Here is a 16,710-nt window from a genome sequence, read left to right as displayed (position 1 = left end):
AATCAGGTGTTTGTTTCTCACTGAAACTCGTTCACCAGGACTGCTTCTGAGATAAAGAAATGACATTTCCCAGGGATGAGGAGGGGGCTGGTTGAGGTGTAGGCTGGGCCATTTATTTTAATATCTGGGTGTGGGAAGCAGAAGATGACTGACCTTTTCCACTTGTTGGGGAAATTTAAGATGGGATAATGTTAATACTTTGAGACAGATGTTCTCACCTGATCCAGCTGGAAACATCACAAAGCTGACCGTCCTATTTTCATTTCAGAAGCACAGGGTATGATGTCAGTTAACCCAGCAGGATACTCAGACACATTCTTTATTCATTCATTCATTCATTTATTCACTTATTCCCTCATTTTCTCATTCATTATTCAAAAAAATATTTCTTGAGCATCCACCATACTTCACGCCCCAGTGCAAGCACTGAACGTTCATCAGGGAACAGACAGAAAAAAAATCTCTGCCCTCATGGTGCTGACATTGTCAGGGGGGAGACAGACTGAAAGCAAAATAAGAACTAAAATGTATGGCACGTTCCATCTGATAAGTGTTGTGGAAAGGTTGAAAGCAGAGAAGGAGGTACAGCACTTTCTGAGTCACAAAAGAAACAGGTATTTATGATGGACACCTCAAGCCCTGCTCTACGGAAAGTGCTTGTGAGCTCAGTGCCAGGACTGGGAAGATAAATCTGTGGCCACCAAGATGCTCTCAGCCACGTGGGACAAAAACACCTCATCACATCATTAGCATACACCGAAAAATGGCTGCAAGAAAGCCACAGGCAGGGTGCTGGGAACCTGTCAGCAGATATGCTGAATTGCCTATGAGGGAACAGAGCATCTGGGCCAGAACAAGGATGTGCGTTTGAATGAGCGCAGAAACTGTCCCCAGCAACAGTTCTACATCTCTACTCGGTCAGCACAGAAGCAGCTCCTTCATATTGGAAACATATGTGCTCTAGATGTTCAGTGTCTTGAGGGTAAGGGCTATGTTTTATTCACCCAAGCAACTGCCCCCCCAGGAAAAGGCCAAGCACCACGCTGGTGCTGAGGAAGCACTTGATGAGCTGTGACCATGCAAACAGGCTGAAGGCCAGCTAGTGGTCTGGTCTCATCTACGGCCAAACCCTTTAAGGTCTCTTAACTAGAAGATGAAACGGAAATAACCAGGATTAGGTTACTAGGATGTGTTTACTAAGATGACATGGGGCTTGCATGGGGAGATAGTTCTTCAAGGATTAACATCTCCATTCCTGGCTCTGAGAGAACAGGCTATGAAAAACTTTGAGAACTTTACCCTGTGGAATTTAAGAAACAAAACAGACGATCATAGGGGAAGAGAGGAAGAAATAAAACAAGACAAAATCAGAGAAGAAGACAAACCATAAGAGACTCTTAATCATAGGAAACAAACTGAGGGTTGCTGGAGGGGAGGTGGATGAAGGGATGGGGTAATTGGGTGACGGAATTAAGGAGGGCAGGTGATGGAATGAGCACTGGGTGTTACACAATACTGATGAATCACTGACCTCTACCTCTGAAACTAATAATACATTATATGTTAATTAATTTAAAAAATAAAGAGATCAACTTATACATACTTATTACCTTAAAAGTGTTTATAAATACTTATTCACTGTAATTTTGATTAACGGAGAAAACATTTAATCAGTTGAAAGTACAGAAAGGCAGTATTTGTATATAAATAAATACCCCTATTTAAAAAATAAAAGGTATTTCAGAGCAGCAAGAAGGAAGGGAGGGAGGGAAAGAGAAAGAGAAAGGAAAGGAAAGGAAGAAAGAAATTAAGGTTAAGACAAACAGGAAGAACAAAGAACTACCTCAACCTATGAATGGGTTACGCTATAAAACATCATTTCTAAGTAATCTGACCACAACACACTTTCCAACAAGCCGAAATTATACATGGTGTTGGGATTCCCAGGCTCCAGTTTTTTTTCAGCTGTACTGCAACTCAACTAGAGAGTGCTACAAAATCTAACCATGAGCTTGGTAATAGGATATCCCTTCTCCGTTCCAACGTCAAACTACAAAAATAGATCTCCCTTAGGGGAGTCAGCCAGGACAACTCTATTTTTTACACAAGGGATATTTGGAACATACATATTCATATTCAGGAAGATCACATGAGTGTGTGTGGAAAAGAAGAGTTTGATGTACTTCAATGTCAACGAGACCTCTTTTCTCCAAAAAGAAGCCCTAGATGAACAGAGGAAACCAGCAGTATAATAGGATTGGCCTTATTTAATATCTACAGGCAAGAGAGCAGGAGAAGAGAGAAACCAGGGTTATATAATAACTAATAACTGATGGTTAAAATTCTCAAAACACAAATAATTTGGTGATCATGCCATATTTAAGATACTGAACAGAGAGCATGGACATGAGTCTTTCTGAGTTTTATTTAAATCAGGTTAAGAGCTGGTAAGTTTCACTGGAACTGAGATCAATCCAACCCTCATAGATCTGCTGAATCAAAGTCACCTTCCCAATCAATTTTGTTATTTGTCTTCCATTCATCATTCCATGTAGCCACAAACGTTTATTGCCACCTCTCCTGTGACTGGCATGCAGGCTGTTGGCTGAGCAAACAGGAAACTATGAAGGGTACCAAGACAATACCGAATGGCAGACGCTGTGGTAGAGGAAAGGTACTGGGAGCTGCCCAAAGGCACCTGGGGCTCAGCTGAATGTGCCATTCCTACAGAACCTAAGAAGGCTTCCAACTAGTCAGCCCTCTTAGCCTGGAGGCAGGAGGGAAACAGGAGTGCCACAAAGAGTGGGGATCACTTATTTTACATTCTTGAAAACACCACCTCACTTTCTAAAAGACATAAAATGCTTAGCCACCTGGGCATCCCAGGCCACTGATGAACACAGGACTGCACAGCCTAACACAGCAAGCCAGCCACTGGCTAACAGACAGCTCCTCTCGGCTTCTGGGGAAATGGGAACAGGTCATACCATTGCTAGTGGAAGCCAGCACTGCCTTCTATTGATCAACGGATGACCTTGGGAGTTTGTTAGGAAAATGGACTTTGCGTTCTTTTAACACACTTAAATAGGATGCTCCTCCAATTCTGGCATTCAATAGCTTAGATGCAAATCACAGATACAGTTGAGTTTACACGGATATATAGGGAAAGTCTAAATTCACTTTTACTATGGAACAGCTAATAGATGAAGTAACTGTGCTTCCAGGGTATAATCTGGCAAATTCCTAGTGAGAACTCAGCCTTAGGAATAAGCCAAACCCACTGCCAGGGGTGGTCTTAAAACACAGTAGGGGGTTACTGAAAACAGCTGCCTTTGACTACTTTTTGAAGTTTAGTTTCTCCCAACAATAGTTGTGGTATCACTTTATGCCTCTAATTAAAGTCACTTGGAGGCTATTAAGTGAAAAAGCCCTTTAAGATGCTGACGTAAGTGATGGCTCAGTTATCATGAAGGGACAGCTGGAGCACAAACCTGGTCTAGAATGTGGTAGAAAAAACACTTCTTGGCACCCAGTGAGAAAGCCAAAAGAACAAGAAGGATCAAAATAAGAATAAATTAAACAAGTGCATAAAATTATCACCGAGAGTAGAGATCGTGCCATTTTCTTTTCTACAGCAACCACCCTCTCTAGCTAAGGGCCTAATACATACCTTTGAGTTAACTCAAAGTGACCAATCCAATATCCTATGTGATGTACGTGTCTTGAAGACCACAATTAAAGGATCATACCCTGGGTTTAGCATCACCTAAGACACCATCTGCTTGCATGCCAGAAATTCTGAACTTGCTGTAAATCACCATGCCATTTAAAAGACCAGCAATTCAGCAACAGGGTCTCGTGCACTGTGTGCCAACTCGGAGCTCTGGGGGACAGGCCCACAGCACGCTGCATGCTAACGCACTTGTGACATTAGTTGAGAGGAGAATGTTTTTCTGAAGTCAAGAACCATCCGCAGTCACCCAGGAATGAAAGAAGAAAATTTTTGATTGGAAAATTAAGATCATAGGGAGAAAACTGTGTTGTGGTATGTGGCAGGAGGAACGGCAGAGTTAGAGTCAATACAATAATCCAGTGCTAGTAATTACTACTAAATATCACAGGATTATTTTCTACTTGCCAACCATTCTTCTCTGAGATGCTTAGGACTTTGTTGGACTTTGCTTCTGATAACAGACACAGTGAGAGGCATTTTTTTTTTTTCCATTTCTGACCTTTTAACCAAACAATTAATTTTGGGGGCGGGGGCGCTGGGAGGGGGTCAGAGTTGTTTGTCCTACTTCTCAGGCTTCATCTTTAAGGTCTCAGAGACACTGAGCAGCTTGTGTATGTGGCCAAGAAGAAAGGTTTCAGTAACCTTTCTATGACATTTCTCAGCACCCTTTCCTACCACCTAGGGCTCTGCTATCTTAGATCTCTCTGTGATGCAGTCTCGAGAAAGCAGATGCTGTCTGTCACTGCCACCCCTGCTCTTGGCCCCTGCCTCCCAGGGCACAGCTCAGGCTGACACCGGCAGCCATCCTTCCTCCAGCATCCCCATGGCTTTGTTATAAAAGCGGCCACACAGGCTCTGCCATGGGCCTTACTTTGTTTGTTGCTGTTGCTGTTGATTCTATTTTCCATTACCTCTTGTTGTTGATCTGCAACAGGAATGACCAAAGACTTGCTAACCCCAAATTCATGACCATTCTTCTCCTTTTTATATAAGCATACAAAAGTATATATTTGAAAATGATAACTAAAAATTGGAGCAGATTACTGCAGAAGCCTGAGGTAGCTAGAGAAACTGGTGAACTGCATCCAGAGTTAAACTTTGAATTCTAGGCCACTCCAGAAAGGAAGTCCCAGTGTGGTGTTTGAATGGGGGTGCCCCAACTAGAGTTCCACACTGTCTTCTATAAAGGACACTCATCTTGCTTTCTGTAAAGCAGAGCAAGTTCTTATAAAGAAATCCACAAAGCAGAAGTGGAAATGGCTCTACACCTGGACTCCACCAGAACTACATTGTAAAATTCACTTGTCCACATCCCTCTGCTTTAACAAATCTGGAGCAACCCTTACCTCCTCCATGTGTTTTCACGACGTCCATGCTCTTTACATCCCTAATCATCTCATGACTCATGCCTAGTCTCCTTTAGCTTTCAGCGAAGCCCTCCATGACCGTAAGTGTCAAAAGGGCATCAAGCGAGGAGAGGCTCCAGATTCTGGAATCGTTCCTCAGTTAGAACTGTGCTCTGGAGGGATGGGGGCAAGAGAATCAAGGGAACAGAAGAGAAAAAGTTCTGGACAACTCAGCAGCTTGGTGCTGTCCTTGGTGCTGAATGTTAGGTTCTCTCCAAGTTTCATACATTGCTACGACCAGAAAATACTGGCAAATGGCAAATAACTGCAGTGGACAATAGTGAATGCAAAAAAGATCAGTGTATTAAAAAATCCTTATTTACAGTGAGCATGCTTATCACAAGGGTACAAAGGGGTTCCTATTGGGAAAAAAGGTGGGACCAGAGCTTTTCACAATGTATACTTTTCGTTAGCATTTTGTACTTGGTTGGAATTTTCTCAGTAGATTTGTCTATTACTGAACTTCAATATGAGAACCAAAAGAGTAACTGTATTATTTGGTCACATTACTATTAACCAAATACTCAATGTACTGGGCACTGTGACAGGCATAGGATTATAAACCCATATAAGGTATAACTCCTCAAAACAAAAGGAAAGAGAGCTTTACAAAGATAGCAATTAACTTTCAAGACGGAAAACTTAATATTTTTTTTTTACATTCTTCCTCTGCAGCTTTTACATCAATAATCTAAGCTCTTTCTTCTCCAAACTTAAAATTGCACAAGACCTCTAGCCCTCCTGTCACTGGAGAAGCATCTGCTCCAGCAGTCCAGAGTCTGGATTGCTCCTCTTCACAGCAATGGTGATCTAGAAAGATAATCATTTCAAGTATTGGTTTTATGACTTGCTTCCAAGTGAGAAGGAAAAATTAGGGAAATTCCATAACAGCACTTTGTGTTCCCTGTCCTATAGAAAGAATTTATCTGTTTCATCTATATTTAGAGAACACATTCATTTAGATGCTGTAACACAATTATTAATGTGACCATAAAATTATCAGTGAAGCCAAACCCTACAGCTTGAAAGCTCCAAGGACAATTAGATGGATTATCAAAGCAATAAGCACAATGGATTACATAGTTTAAGCCCTCTACTGAAAACACCCTCAGCCTTAATAAAATTTTTGCAGGCATACCTTGATTGACATTAGCTGCTGGAGGCAGCCTATGACTTAACTGCATGATACAAGGGCAACACTTTAAATTTTATCCACAAATTAATTTCTCATTGACCTCTACTTCTATAAACTGCCTTTATGGACTCCAAACACTTGAATCCTTTCAACAAAATAAAGGTCCTTAAAAAAACAGAATCTTAGAAACATACTGAGGGGTCTCTCTAAGAAAAGTTCATGGCAATGAGATCCTGAAAATACTTCTCAGACACGGTGGAAACAGGACTGACCACCTGTTTTTCTTCTAAATTAGCTAAAAACCAATGACCACAAATACATCTCCATATAAAGCAGGCATGATGACTCATTTGCTTCTTATCAGTAGACATCAGCCAAACCATACTGTATCTCAGTGAATGAGGTTGTGTTGTAAATAAAAGAAGCAAGAGAAAAGAAACTGGATGAAAGTGATGTTGGAGGCGTGGGTGAGAGTAAGTCAAAAAGTGTTTTCCACGTCACTCTTTCATCCAAAAATAAGAAAAAGTCTAGAGTGGTTTTCCATTTAATTTAAAATAATGTCCAAAGTGTTTCCTATTTTACATGATCTGATCTCATCTCCTCCCCAACTCCTGTATGCAACATCTGTTCTAGCCACACTGGCCATTTTTTTCCTGACATGCAAACATGCCAACGTCATTCCCCCACTGTAGGATATTCACATGTGATGGTCCCCCTGCTTGCACCACTCAACCCTGGATCTTCAGATGACTCATTTCTTTTTTTTTTATTTATCATCAAGGTCCCACTTCAGAATCTGTGTCCTCAGTGTGCTAGCTAAAGCCACCTCTTCACAACCTTTCCTTAACACGTGTCATCAAAACTTATCCATGCATCTGTCCATCCATCCATCCATGTGTTTATGTATTCCTTGCCTGCCTCTGCCACTCTACTGCAAGCTCTGTGAGGACAAAGACTCTGTCTTATCCAAAAATGTCTCCTCGGTAGCCAAATAATGCCCAACATTTAATAGGCACTTAATAACTATTTGCTACTGACCGTAACAGTTAAAAAAAAAAAAGTGTGTGATTTTTAGAAGGGGATAAGAATAGAGTCTTTTCAGAAAATGCTTTTAAAAAGCAATTTCTAACTGAAAAATGCCAAGGTCCTGGAAGAGAGCCCTCTAGTACATTTCTGGTACCTGAAGCCCTTGTCCTATCATTGCTGGATTCATTGACTATCCCAAGCTGCCAATTACACATACTGCAGAATACCAGTCCCAAGGTAGAAGGAAGGCATCACAGAGAATCAGAAGCCTGGGGTCTAATAATGAGATCCTGGATGCGAAATGTTACTGTATGCTCCTCTTTAAAATGAGGATACCATAATTAATTTGAGGGCTCAAGGATCTAATGTGAGACGCTTGGAACTCTACGATATTGGGCAAGTAAAGGGTGTTGGTGTTGATGAGGCTTGATCGAGATTTTACCTAGGGTCTAAGACTGGAAGGTTCTACAAGCTTGGAATTAATATTTCCTCAGAACCCAGAAAGAGTGCCCCTCAGATAAGGGCTAAGAAATGTCCCTGATTTTGCCTGCTTTCTTTTAAAAGCCTCACCTTTGGAATGTGACTAACTCCTATAAACAGCCGCCCTGGTTGGTGGTTAGCACATGCTCGTGCAACAAAAAAGCAGAACTACCTCATCTGCAACCCAACCTAAGAGTGTGACAACACGTTCCACACCAGCCATGTCACTGCTAGGACATGGGCTCAAGTGTTGTGCATAATACTGTACAAAATGACCTCAATCAGAAATGAGCTTAGGGCAAGCTCTAGTAGAATATGCCGAATAGAGAAAGTCCCTTTATATATACATCAGGCATGGAAGAATGGAGAAGGTCGATGTCTTGACACAGGGGTACCCTGGAATGGGTCTGACCGATCTGGAGCCAGGTGGGAGGTTCATGAGGAATTTACTCTTGGGGTCGGTCTGTCAACAAGAGGAAAAGTCTAAGTAAGAAAGTGGCCATGTCCGGTGAATAAAAAGGGGAGGTTGTGATACACAGGCTCTTGACTATTCCTCTCTACTGACTAAGCTGAGGGGAGAGTAAAACAGCAAATGTGCATATCCAAAGGAGCCCAATACAGAAAGTGATGGTGGACAAAGGTCAACACACATGCCGCCACACAACGATTCCAGGCCTAGCCCAAATACATTGAGGTCACAGGCAATGATCAGCAGCACTTTAGGGCAGAATATGGTCACTTGATTAATAGGTAAAATACACAGAATTCAAAGGGCAAGTCCCGAGTTTACCAAAGCTCACTGAGACAACGTGACATTGAGTAGGAAATCTTTTTGTCAAATGTTCATGTAACACAAAATATAATGAGGAAAACAATAGTTATTTTCAATTCGAAATCCACAATGCATACAAGAGTTTACACAGCGAAGGTGATAAAAATATTGACTATCGATGTTGACAGAAAACCTTCTGTGCACACTATTACTATATTGTGTGATTATATAAATGTAAGTTTAGCCCCTAAGTGTACATAAAGCAATTCAGATGGAAGCTTTTCTTCTGCCACAAATTTAACAGACTGTGGTTATCATGTTTGCCCCTGGGTATAAAGGAATATTTGGAAAAACTACACCTGGCTGTTAAAAATATCAGAGAAGAAAGGTCAGCTGAATTCGTTAGAAGAAACAGCATGAAAGCACCCTTAATGCTAATTTCCTGAGGCGACCGGGCCAAGAAATAGTCAAGGCCTGGTCAAGAAAACCCTGCTTATCGACCTTTTATTCAACCTTCCACAGTAGGCTCCAAAAAATACTCTAAGGTTATTTTTTTTAAAGAGGAAGAGAGTTACCAACCTTGCCACCACCACCCCCCCCCGCCCACCATAAAAACAAAACTGTGTGGCCTCATAGGGCTGACAGAATAGGCAGAAAAGGTCAGCGGATGGCATGACAGCAACATTAGGAGACTCTTCCACAAGGCTGAGCAAATTGTTTTCTCTCTAGAGCCAGAGAATAAATATTCTGGAGCCTGGAAACCAATAAGCAAAATGGAAGATACTTAAGAAAAAATGTTCACTATTTTTTTACTCTCAAAATCTTTATGGACACTGTAATTTAAATGTCATTAATTTGCACAGTTTCCAAATATTATTATTCTTTCTCCCCTTTTTCCTCAACCATTTAAAATATAAAACCCAATCTTAGATTGCTGGACAAAATCAGACCAGGGATGGGTGTCAGCCCGGGAACTGTAGTTTGCAGACTTGTACTCCAGCAAGCCAAGAGGTTGTGGGGCAGAGTTAAGCCACAGAGTCAGCATATCCGGCATTGCATTTCCCTCCACGTTTCTTTAAAACACCATAAACCTAAAGCTGCACTGAAACATCCCCAATTCCCTTTTAGCAAAATTAGATTATCTACTTCATCCAGTAGCTTATATTCACATTCTGGACTTATTTTAACTATCATCTTAGCTGTGGACGTTGCATTGGTTTTGTATGATAAATACAGACAGGAGCCAAATGGGAAACACACAAGAATCAGTTTGCATTACCATGACGAGCAATGGCATTGGGAAAGCATCTGATGTGAGGTGTCTGCTCTGTAATAGCCAGCAACCACCAGCCACCACTTGTAATGCTCTCCTGTTCTTATCTTGTAGGCTTTCATATCGGACTGGGCAAGACACAGCTAATTGTGACACATGCAGGAACAGTGCATGTATTATCTATAGGTATGTTAACCTCCTCCTCCCACTTTTCTATTATGAGTGACAAATGATGTTTACCCACGAATGCAAGAATCATCGGGGGCCATGCTGGGATGATTATATCAGACACAAAGTAAAGGGCCTTATTTGACCATAATTCTAAGCTCCTTCTAAATACTCAACCCCAGGTGTATGATCCCAGGATGAGGGAGAGCTTGAGCTCATTTATCTTGCAAATGCATCTTAGTGTTTTCAAAAACTGGTATAAGTTTGATGGCTTGTTCCCTCAGAATCGCTAGTGATGAGCACTGTACTATGTGTTCAGGAAAAGCTCTGAAAGCTAAGCCCTTCAGATGGTATAGAATCAAAGACGGCAAACCACACTCAAGGTGCTAGGAATACCACAGAAGAACCCAGGCTGCTTGCACCAAATATGAAATTTATACAAAGATTGTGGCACTGGCATCCCTTGGGACATAATCCCCTGTCTAGAATCCGTACCGCTGTTCATCATGTTTTTTAATTTAAAGTTTGTTTAGATTATTCACATCAACAAGAATACAGCAGAAATTTTCAATAGGGAAAAACCATATTAGGCTTCTCTCGGAAAGGTAGAATTTTCAGACATGGTCACAACCTGCAGGGAGGTTACTGTCTGTTTTCTTTTCGGAAATGTAATTTTCACAAACAAGATATGAGAGCAGTAAGAGATGTTATGATTTAGTTCATTGTTGAAAGTTAAGCCTGAAGGACAATTTTAGCGGACTTGCCAAATAATCAAAAACTATTCTCGCTGAATAGTTATGTATCTAGACGTGTGTACAAGAACTTCCATCTCTTCCTGTCCCCCACGAATACACCTTCTAAAAAGATCTTCAAAGTCACCACCCTCTCATCAAAAAGATGGAGACAGGGAGATCGTGTAAATGTCTTCAATGTAGCAAAAAGCTTAAAGCCACACCTTGGGCCCATCACACATCTCCATCCGAGGCGGAACATCCCACATGGGACTCAGACTCTTTAAAAGCAGAGTTGGGTCACTTGGTGACCTTCTCTGGGGCCAGGCAGAAGAACCCAAAGGCAGACATGAGCACCAGGTGTCACCCTAGCACATTCCTTACTGCAGAAGTCCACAAAGAGCAATTTTGCCTCCAACGGGACATCTGGCAAGGTCTGGAGGGAGACGTTTTCAGCTGTCACAATGAAGGAGGTGCCATGGGCATTGAGTAGGTAGAGGCCAGGGATGCTGCTAACGTCCTATAAAGCAGAGGACAGCCCCGCAACAAGAATTCATCAAGGCTGACAAAGCCTGCCCGGCTGGAACCATCCCCAAGTTAAGGACTATAAAAGGCACACACCAGCTGCTAAGGCCTCCTGGCAGTACACAGGGGGCCTGGACCCCACAGCAGCCCTGGGCCAGCATGCCAAGCCGCCTGACTGTCCTCCCACTTCTAATAAAGAAGAGGTGAAAAGCAAGCATCCAGGCAAATTTTGTTTGTCAGAACTCCCACAAATTGCAAATTACCTCCTCAGAGACAGCTCCCTATCAGAGAAGCTTGGTTAGAGGGAATATTCTCACTACATTCATGTTGTGGAAGAGAATTTAGAGTCAACAGTGAAGGGATATAACTCTGACATAAAGTAACCTTCGCTAATATTAGTCATTAGGAAAAGAAGTGGGGAATGTAAAGCGCCTGGCATCTACCCTCACCGTTTAGCTTTTGTTACTTTGGGAGCTGTGGCTCACCCAGTCTTTTAAGGCGACAGAGCAGAAGTGAGCAAAGATCTTCAGAGAAGGCTCAGAGTGAGCTTGATGAGCACAAATCCATTTAACATTTTGTGGGTGATTGGAAAAAGAATTTATTAGGGCACTCTCCAGTGTAACTGAAGTAATTTAAGTAAATTTAGCTCTAAATCCAGAAGTAACTTACACTAAAAGTGATATTAAAAGTGATTTAACAAGCCCGGGAAGGACAGAAATTTGTCTTTTTCAGGAATTAGCATTGAGTGGTTGCTATTTAGAATTGGCTCAACCAACATTCTGCATGAATCCCAATACACCAGCTACTGGCCCACTTTCTCAAAGAATTTTGTCTCGGAACCACAGGAAATTGCCCAAACTGAGCAAAGATTGACCAGTGAGAAGGACCTCTGGTCGCCTCCTACAAAATGGAGGGAAATGCACATCCACTCAGAGACCTTGTCATCAGAGAGGCGACCCCAGGGACTGCTGCGTGCATCCTCAAGAGCTGCACATCAGGACCCTCCAGAGCCAGGCACTTCCCCCACCAGTCCTCCCTCTAATTGAGCCAAGCATCCCTGGAGAGGTGGTGCTAGAAAAACTGGAATGTTCGATCTGTTTTTCGGGAAAGTATTTTAAACTCTCTCCCTTCGGAGGGACGACAACACCAATTCCCCAACCCCCAAACCTGTGCAGCAAACAGAAGTTATCTTAGAAGGGCTTACGAGCAACATTTCAGCTGGACTCCCACTCTCTCTAGACTTCGAGTTGTTAAGAAGGATCTCGGTATCACTACCTAGTTGAACACACACAGTGCATCAGGCTCCGTTCCCAATTCTCCTATCACTTTACGTTAGAAATCATGAAAATTTAACTGTTACTAACTTACAGAAGGTTACAGGTCAACAATAAAATGCAACACTCTGTACCCTGGTTATTGACGCTGGACCGGGGTTTTCTGAGCTCCTCCGTGGATGCTAAGACAGGTGAAAGCTCACATCTAGTCAGCTAACTAAAAAACCAGTCAAAAGGGAACTCAGACAATTAACCTGTTAACTGAATCTGAATCATAGAAATTGAGATCTTCCATGTAGCTGACTTAAAGTTATGCCAGGCTTTTGAGGGGCAGCCCTGATGTTTTCTGTGACTGTGGGCACCATGCTCAAGTTCCAAGTGATTTCCCATGAACTGCCTTGTGAGGGAATCTGAGTTCAGAACACGGTTCTAGATCCTGATTTGCCTCTACCTTTTTCACACTTGATATCTGGCCACACCCTACTCTGTCCAAGGCCTGTAACTCACAGAAGGAATTCTCTCTTGCCTGAGTTCTATTACGTTGGTTTACGCAGCATTCAAAAAAATCACATCATTTCAATGATGGGTACAAATGGCATGAACAGATCCCAACACAATATCCTCTTGGGGAGCATACAGCTGCAGAATAAGGACAGAGGGTTGTGGGTCAGCCACAGAGAAACTTGTTCACCAGGAGCAATGGCCTGTGTGGGCATCGGTTACGTCATGGGGGAAGCACATGGTGGCTAACTCAGGACAGCCAGTAAGGGGGTTCCCGTCATACTGTCTGAAAACCAAAGACTAACAGAACAAGACAAAAGGATACTGGTCTGACTCTTGGAAGACTTGCATCTCTCTGAGTCTGCCCCCATGGCTGGCCGTTGTTGACACACCTAGATCCATAACTTACCGCATGTCAGGGTTCCCTTTCGTCAAAAGAGAAAGGACAGCAAGGGGGAATTCAGCCAGGTGATTTCTCAGTTTCCGGTCAGCCCTAGGATTTAATCCTCAAATGCCAAATGCTTCACGAAGAATAGAGGTTTCTTTGGTAGAAAAGCATTCAGAACTCATTAGTCCTTTTGCAGAAGAAATCACCTGTTTGGGGGACCTGCAGCAGTGTACTGGGCAGCCCCAGCATCTCAGAAGCAAGCCAAAGGAAGTGTCCAGATTTCAGAGGCTTTATGACTTAGGTCCATTTCTTCTCACCGAGGAAACACGCAAGCAAGTCCTCCTTTAATTCCCGCACACAGCTCTACAGAGGGAGGGTCCCGTCACCAAGGGCAAGTTAGCTCAAGGTCATGATCCTTGCAGTTGGTTCCAAGGGTGTCTCTGGCACCCACGCTCTCAGATAGCAGAGGCTGCATCCTAGACTTCAGGACTATTCCTAGCAGTCCCCATACCACCCTCTCAGCCACTGTTCTTGGTCTTTCCCATGGGATGCCTCGAGTACCTCGAGACTGAACAGGTTAAAGGAGTCCCCAAATCAAGAAATTTTTAAATCCCAAAATACTGTGGGCATCGCAGAAACTGGGAGAACACAAGGGGCCATCACAGCTGCCGTATTGACACGTTGCAATTCGTCATACCTATTTGCTGGCAGGCAGAGAGCCCCTGGAGGTCAATGAATCTGACCCCGCCTGTCTTGCGTGTACACACTGCTTTTCACTCCAAACCCAAATACCCTCTCTGAGCAGCATAAGAATCCACTGTATTTCCAGTAACCCTTAGCCCAGGGAGATGCCAAGGTGCCGTGTTCAAGACCCGGCTGCCGGCAGTTTTATCAGCACGGTCCTGTGATAAATAGGTCATTGCTACAGGGAGCAGTACCTGTTTCTCCATAAAATGTAAGTCTGTTGTGGAAATACGCAGGACTTGGAAGAAACCTCAAAAGGACAAAAGGTCTTGAAGCAATTTCAGGGAAAAAGGCTGCCAGTACCACAAGCCAGAGGTCGGCAATATCAGCCTGCCAGAGCCAGGCGCCCCAGAGGTTGGGGCCGTACCCCACTCTCCCCACTCTCTCTCTTTGGCGGGGTGTCCACTACACCTCCAACGTCACGTGGGGCAGCAGGAAGGGATCAGATAGGGCCCTTCCAGCTCTGAAAGCTCACTGACTCTCATTTACAAGTGATTCACTGCAGAAGCGAGGCTGAGCGTCCACAGAAAGTAGACACGGAGGGAAGAGTGAGGACAGGCACAAGGCATTTCTCAACCAAGTACCATCCGTTCCTGCATCAGCAAATCGATTTATCCAGAGCCAAACGACTATTCCTGGGCAGCGAATCGATTGCCCTGCTCCCTCGTCCACTGAAACCGCAAACATCAAAAGTAGTATTTCCCGTAACTGGGAATTCTGAGGTGGTTGACATCATTACATGTTTTCCTAAGATAACATCCCTTACATTGTGATCTGGACCAATCGTGAAATTCTAATTAAAGACCATCTCAGCATGAAAAAAGATTAAAAGAGATACAAGTTTCAGTTTTCGTTAGTAAAACTTTTCTGGCTAATCATCCATATTTCCTGTCACAATATGCTGTAATTATTTCAGACAATGTTTTAAGGATAAATTACTAATATAATCTTTGCTCATAAGCAGTTCAAATCCTTTGTACCCAACCTATCTTGGTTAATTCTCTTGTCAGACGAATCTGATGAGTCACACTACTGATGATTCACCTTTTGTTCAGATTGTGTTTCAGAAAGGAACAATGAAATACACCATTTCCCTCCTTTACTGAAGTGGTTAATTTGTAAAATACCACCAACAAAATGGCATGAATTCAAATTTGTACATTTTTATGAAAATAGCATGTGCCAGCCTTCATTCAAAGGCTTGTGGGAATGAAAGCAAGATTTGAAAGGCAATAGTGATGCTGATTCACATTCATTAAATAGAATCTTTACCAGAATTTAGAACTCTCCTCTAAGTGTTCTAATTTCCACCGTTAGAAGACCTGAGGCTGCTGTGCCCCCCAGAAGGACACTGCCCACACCTGCCCCATTTCCACACATCAAGGCCACCACACAGCTGGCCTCCAGGGACACTCATTATGTGGTGGACCAGGAAGAGGGCAGGAATCTGGATGGACAGGAATGCTGAGGGTCTGCTTTGTTTTCAGCACCACTGAGGGAGGGGTCTTGCAGAAGGCCATGTTGACTACGTCCTGTTTTTGTCATCTGATATGATTCACTGATGGTCAAGCATGGGCAGGACTTCAAACAACCATTTTGATGAAATACCCAAGCCGTTTCCATGTGGTGCTTACATGCATTTCTGCAGCAAGCATTTTCAGTGGGACTCCTGGGAAATAACAGGCTCCCTCCTCCCCCCACTCACTGGGAGACAGGCAGGAGTCTGTAATCTAGCTGAAGATAACCCTACGTGCACCCCCTACCCTTACACTCTGCAACAACAGAGCTCTGACAAAGGGGAACCTTCTGTTGGATAGGTGTGTGCCACAGACACAAGGACCAAAGACAGATAAGGAGAAGCTGAAGGAAGCAGAGATGCTTGGCCTGCGAGGGGGCTGACTCACAGGAGGCGGGATCATCTTGGAAAGACAGCATGCTGGGGAGGGTTCAGATGTGTGCTCTAGAGCCTACCCCCCAGGCTAGAGAGTCAGGAACCACGGGCAGGAACTAGGGACAGAAACAGCCAGAGCTTCTCCAAAGGTGGAAGGGAATGCCTCCCTGCACGTGTACACTCATCTTTACAGCAGGTGGGAACTTTCTAGTACCTCGCAATCTCTGACTGCTCATCCAGTAGGAAGTTCCTAAATTCGCACGTTCATTTCCAAAATGACTGGAGGATTTCGGGGAAGATAAGCCAATGACCCTTCTATGAGATGGAAGGAGGAATTCACAGAATCAATGGGTGGCATTTTCTCAAATCATCCTTGGTAATTCATTGCATTGCCAGTAAGAGCACAAAATATAAGGACGCAAAGAGTCCAGATAAAACGGTGCGTGGAAATTTTAGCGATTCTGGTATACTGCACTAACTGCAAAGAGCTGGAGAGGGTGACGCAGGATCAGGAGAGCCACCAGCATTGAAAGACTCACGACTAATGAAGTCTTATTGTTAAGAGAGGTAATTGCATCTGTATGCAGAAATGGTGCCAAGTCTAGCCTGTCCAGAGCCCGCTTGGAGTGGGATCTCTGCAGCCTTTGTCATATAGTGATTATC

General features: G+C 43.3%; 2 protein-coding genes across 7 annotated transcripts in view; one reads left to right on the top strand and one right to left on the bottom strand.

Moving 5' to 3' along the window:
* The window catches only part of DOCK1 (dedicator of cytokinesis 1), a 489,580-nt gene that overhangs the window by 268,087 nt on the left and 204,783 nt on the right, over nt 1–16,710 (bottom strand). The window lies entirely within an intron of this gene.
* The window catches only part of INSYN2A (inhibitory synaptic factor 2A), a 38,545-nt gene that overhangs the window by 11,684 nt on the left and 10,151 nt on the right, over nt 1–16,710 (top strand). The window contains exon 2 of the mRNA XM_064595457.1: nt 9,940–10,011. Coding sequence (XP_064451527.1) covers nt 9,940–10,011 — 72 coding nt within the window. The remainder of the gene's footprint in view (nt 1–9,939; nt 10,012–16,710) is intronic.

The sequence above is a fragment of the Mirounga angustirostris genome, unplaced genomic scaffold, assembly GCF_029215605.1.
Source record: "Mirounga angustirostris isolate CCGP_5_RB_7025 unplaced genomic scaffold, mMirAng1.0.hap1 SCAF_6, whole genome shotgun sequence".
In the NCBI taxonomy this organism is placed as follows: Eukaryota; Metazoa; Chordata; class Mammalia; order Carnivora; family Phocidae; genus Mirounga; species Mirounga angustirostris.
This window is presented reverse-complemented; position numbering and strand designations above follow the sequence as displayed.